At 54.6% G+C, this 3,881-nt stretch overlaps 1 protein-coding gene across 1 annotated transcript; it reads right to left on the bottom strand.

The window, feature by feature from the left end:
* Positions 1 to 9: 9 nt before the first annotated feature.
* LOC103916283 (cytochrome c oxidase assembly protein COX15 homolog) lies at positions 10 to 3,543 on the bottom strand. Its single transcript, XM_009323252.1, has 7 exons — positions 3,423 to 3,543; positions 3,001 to 3,187; positions 2,537 to 2,704; positions 1,939 to 2,020; positions 1,456 to 1,610; positions 442 to 555; positions 10 to 155 (listed from the first exon to the last, which is right to left on the bottom strand). The coding sequence occupies exons 1-7, from the start codon at positions 3,521 to 3,523 to the stop codon at positions 24 to 26; spliced, it is 939 nt and encodes a 312-aa protein (XP_009321527.1). The 5' UTR covers positions 3,524 to 3,543; the 3' UTR covers positions 10 to 23.
* Positions 3,544 to 3,881: the final 338 nt, after the last annotated feature.

Raw genomic sequence — 3,881 nt, forward strand, 5'->3', positions numbered from 1 at the left:
GGGAGGGCTCTCCCTCCGGCAGGTTACTTGGGGACCCGCCGGAGCTCGCTCATGAGCCAGAGTGCCATGCTGAGCAGCGCCAGGGAGCCTGACTGGTGCGTGGCGGCCAGAGGCGTGGGGACATAGAGCAGCAGGGTGCTGATGCCCAGGCCCACCTGCCAAGAAGGGAGAAGGGGTAAGAGCAGCTGTGGATGCAGCACTGATACACACCCCCCGCACAGAGTATAATGCAGAAAGGCCCACGGCCACAGCCAGAATTCCCACCCTCAAGTTCAGGCTGTGCGCACAGTATGGCGAGGCCCTGGGTCTAGGCAGCTCCACCCCTCGGCTCCAGGCTCTCGGGGCCAGCACGGACCCAAGCTGGGGACAGCTCTGTCTTGTGAACGTGCTACAAAGGACTAGAGGGAGGGGGGGAGGGGGAAGAAGAAAAAAAGACAGTACCTGCATGCAAGCCACAGCCAATAAGGAAGTCACTGCCATCCTGGTCCTGCGAGGGAGTGGGATCTTCCGCGAGAAGAGGTACAGTGCTGTGACAGCTGCAGCGGAGGCGATTCCCTACAGAAGGGAAGAGAAACAACCACCCTTCAAGAAACGTTCAAATGAAATGGGTGCGGTGGCCTTTGGCTGTGCCTTCCAAGCAGTAGAAGAAATTCTGCGAGCGATATTTAACTGTAGAAACGTGTTAATGGCCATGACCAAATCCCGGAGCTCCCATGCCCACCGGGTTAACAACCCTGAAGTTTGAATTACGGTTAGAGAGAGTTCCATTTTTCTCCAAATTAATGCTTTACTTTCCAATAGCTTTTCCTCATTTCTTCAAGTCACTAGGGATTATTTCTGCCCTCTCCCCATTTGTCACCTTGACAACTAAAGGTGGAAGCTGTCATCTGGAAAACTGATCTCATTTTCACCACTCAGCTGTACTTCACCAGCATAACCTTGCTGTGCAGGTCACCCCAGGTGACTCCTCTTCTACGTCACTTAATCTTTCTTTTCAGTCTTAGTGATGGCTTAGTCCACAGCAGTGCCGGCAGCGGTATTTAATATCTGGATTGCTCTAACTAGCTATTTTCACAGGGTGTGAAGCAAGTTCAGAAATGCCAAGGAAGCATTCAGTATCGGGACTTCCAAGTTTTATTTCACACAGCTTTCCCAGACATTTCAGCAGCGAGGGCTACCCTGGTCTGTAGCTCATGTTATGGAAAAGGAGACACAAAGAAACAAAGCCTGTCACTTGCGCAGGAGGAAGACGTCCTTAAGGAAGGAGACCACACTGAAAGTAAATAAGAGGGCTAAACTTCCTCTTTCTGCAGAAGCAAATTGGTAACACGCTCTCAGGACCTTCGGACACCCTGGATATCACTCAAGCTGACAGAACGACAGGCCAAAGAGGACAGCTTGGCTGCAGGAGGCAACCGAGAAGCAGCACAGACATCGCAGGAAGACGGCACTTACCAAGATCCTGTGATCAAATTGTACGGTTGTGGGATTCTCAAAGATATTTCTCAGCACGGGGGAGAAGGCAAGGAGGTCATCCGGGATCCAGCGCTCCCCCATTTTGGGGAAGGAATTGTACACAAGGCCAGCATCCAGCCCTGCCACAAAGGCACCTGCAATTCCAGAGCAGAAAATGAGACTACCAGAGCAGGCACAGGTGGCACTCCAGGTTGCACAGCTCTGACTCAAGAGCTCAGCTTGATCCTGAATTTCTTTCAGAAACATACGCAGAGATCACACGGCAACAGGCAGGCTGGAAGGCGCATCTCCACCTGCTCAGGAAAGACCAGTAAGGGAGGTTCTCAACTGTCAGCTCCCTGACGGCAATAAAGTTTTCCCAGAAAACATGATTGGGTTGCTCACAGTCCCCGCCGGATCAGAAGAAAAACAAGGCAGAGAGGAACGAGCCCCAGATGGGGCAGCAGTAAGAAACACTCTTACCTGAAAGAGCAGTCAGAAAAATGAGAGCTGTAGTGCCATGAGCAAATTGTCTCAGGCGAAGGAGCTGATGGGTCTCAGGTAACTGTAGAATAGAAAAAAAAAAAGAAAGTAATCAAGGCAAAGCATTTCCAGTGCTGTTTGCAGCAGGTAAGAAATGCCTTCACTGCATATACAGGCCAAGGGGTTGGCCCGTGTTTTACAGGAGGAATCTAGAGATCACCACGCAGCACAGTCACACTTCAGTGGTTCTCCAAAACCGCCATTAATCAAGTCCAACCCTGTGCAGAAACTGAAGTGGCCACCAGACAGTTACTGGCACAAATCACAAATCATTTAGCCCAGCCAGGCACACCCCTGCCTCAGCTTGCACGAACTCTGAGGCTAATCACTTTTGAGCGGAACAGCATGAGTCAAAGGAAGCATCCCATAACCGAGAAGTTTCCAGAAAGGGTATTTTGTAACGCAGTGTTAGACCAGAGTCAGGAAGAGAGACTAGAACAGCAGCAGCATCACCCTTCACACCCTTTGCTCACCCTCCACAGTACAGCCCCAACCCTCTGAATTGACACGACCCCGTGCTGACGCACCACTCCGTTACCTTGTGTCGTGGAAGCAGCAAGGACAGCCCCGTCCACAGGCTGGCAGAGTACAGAACCAGCGCGGAGCCGAGATGTGCTGCGAGGCGGTACTGACTGACCCGAGGAATGTCGAAAGAGTCTGGCTTCTCTTCCAGCCCGCTCTTCACCATGTACCACCCCAGCAGTCCCTGGCAAAAAAAGAGAGGGGTCAGAGCCAGCTCCCCTACGCCGCTATACTGCCCTTCATCAGCAAGAGGGGGCAGTGAATAACCCTCCATGTCTGTCTCAGCACAGACAGGGCAGCCGCGATTAAGACCAGATAAACATTAGGGGCAAAGCAACTTGTTTCCTCCGCCTTCAATCAGCCGCCGGCGCTGACACCCCCCCCAAGCTTTCACAAACCCCACCGTCTCAGCTACACTCGATCAGAAGGTATTCGCAGGAGACGCCGCCGCTAATCCCTGCGGCTGCCGAGCTCGCTCACCTGGAAGCACACCAGCCCGCAGAGCGCGAGAACACAGCCCTTCATGGGGCGGCTGAGCCAGCCCTTTCGCCAGAAGTAGGCGGCAGGCAGAACGTAGGCCAAACCCACGACGCGGCCCCACATACGGTGCGAATACTCCATGTACCAAATGAACTTGAACTCTGTCAGCGTCATGTCGTGATTCAGGCTGTTAAAGGCAGTAAAACAAAGAACGGCGCAACGTGATGTGGCAGTCCTAGTTCCCATCATCCCTTGTCATGGGACCACCTTCCTCAGAGAAAGGAAGTGACAGCGAAGGAGCCACCACCAGACGCGCTCCGTGCGCCCTCCTGGTGATGCTGGAAACCATTTCCCTTCCTTGTGTTGCTCAGTCGCAGGAGGGATGCTCCCAGCCCACCCTCCTCCCGCTTTCGCACACTCACATTTTAAACTCCGGGAACTGCTGGTACTTCTGGAACTCGGCTTCCCACTCCTGCTGCGTTCTCGGGGGTTTCATCTCTTTCACCAGGTGCCAGTCAACCATAGAAAGGCCCGATTCCGTCAGCCTGGGAGCAGACAGAGACACCAGCGGGCACAATCCACACCCTGACAGTAAGTAGCTCTGCTGAGCCGCAACGAGAGCTCTCGGCTGCGCTAGGCAACCCTTGAACTCCCAGTCGGGAACAGGAGGGAGATCAGGGAGTCTGAGCGAGCAACAGACCTAACGTGGCCGGGAATGCGCGGGAGCGCGCCGCTCCCAGCTGGCATCCACGCGCTGCGGGCAGCGCCTCTCTGGTGCTCCCAGCCCTGCCCCACGACGTCCCCGCGCAAGCGGGGAGGGAGGACACGAGAGGGGCTCTCACAGGCGCACTCGGGGCGGGTCCCAGGCGCGGGCGGCAGCT

The sequence above is a fragment of the Pygoscelis adeliae genome, unplaced genomic scaffold, assembly GCF_000699105.1.
Source record: "Pygoscelis adeliae isolate BGI_AS28 unplaced genomic scaffold, ASM69910v1 Scaffold294, whole genome shotgun sequence".
Taxonomy (NCBI): Eukaryota; Metazoa; Chordata; class Aves; order Sphenisciformes; family Spheniscidae; genus Pygoscelis; species Pygoscelis adeliae.

What these genes read in the sequence shown, in the direction of transcription:
- LOC103916283 (XM_009323252.1), bottom strand. Translation starts at nt 3,523, where the DNA reads ATGGTTGACTGGCACCTGGTGAAAGAGATGAAACCCCCGAGAACGCAG. An exon ending in CAGTTCCCGGAGTTTAAAAT is followed by an intron (nt 3,188 to 3,422) that starts GTGAGTGTGCGA and finishes TGCCTTTAACAG; the next exon opens with CCTGAATCACGACATGACGC. An exon ending in TTTTCTGACTGCTCTTTCAG is followed by an intron (nt 1,611 to 1,938) that starts GTAAGAGTGTTT and finishes CTGGAATTGCAG; the next exon opens with GTGCCTTTGTGGCAGGGCTG.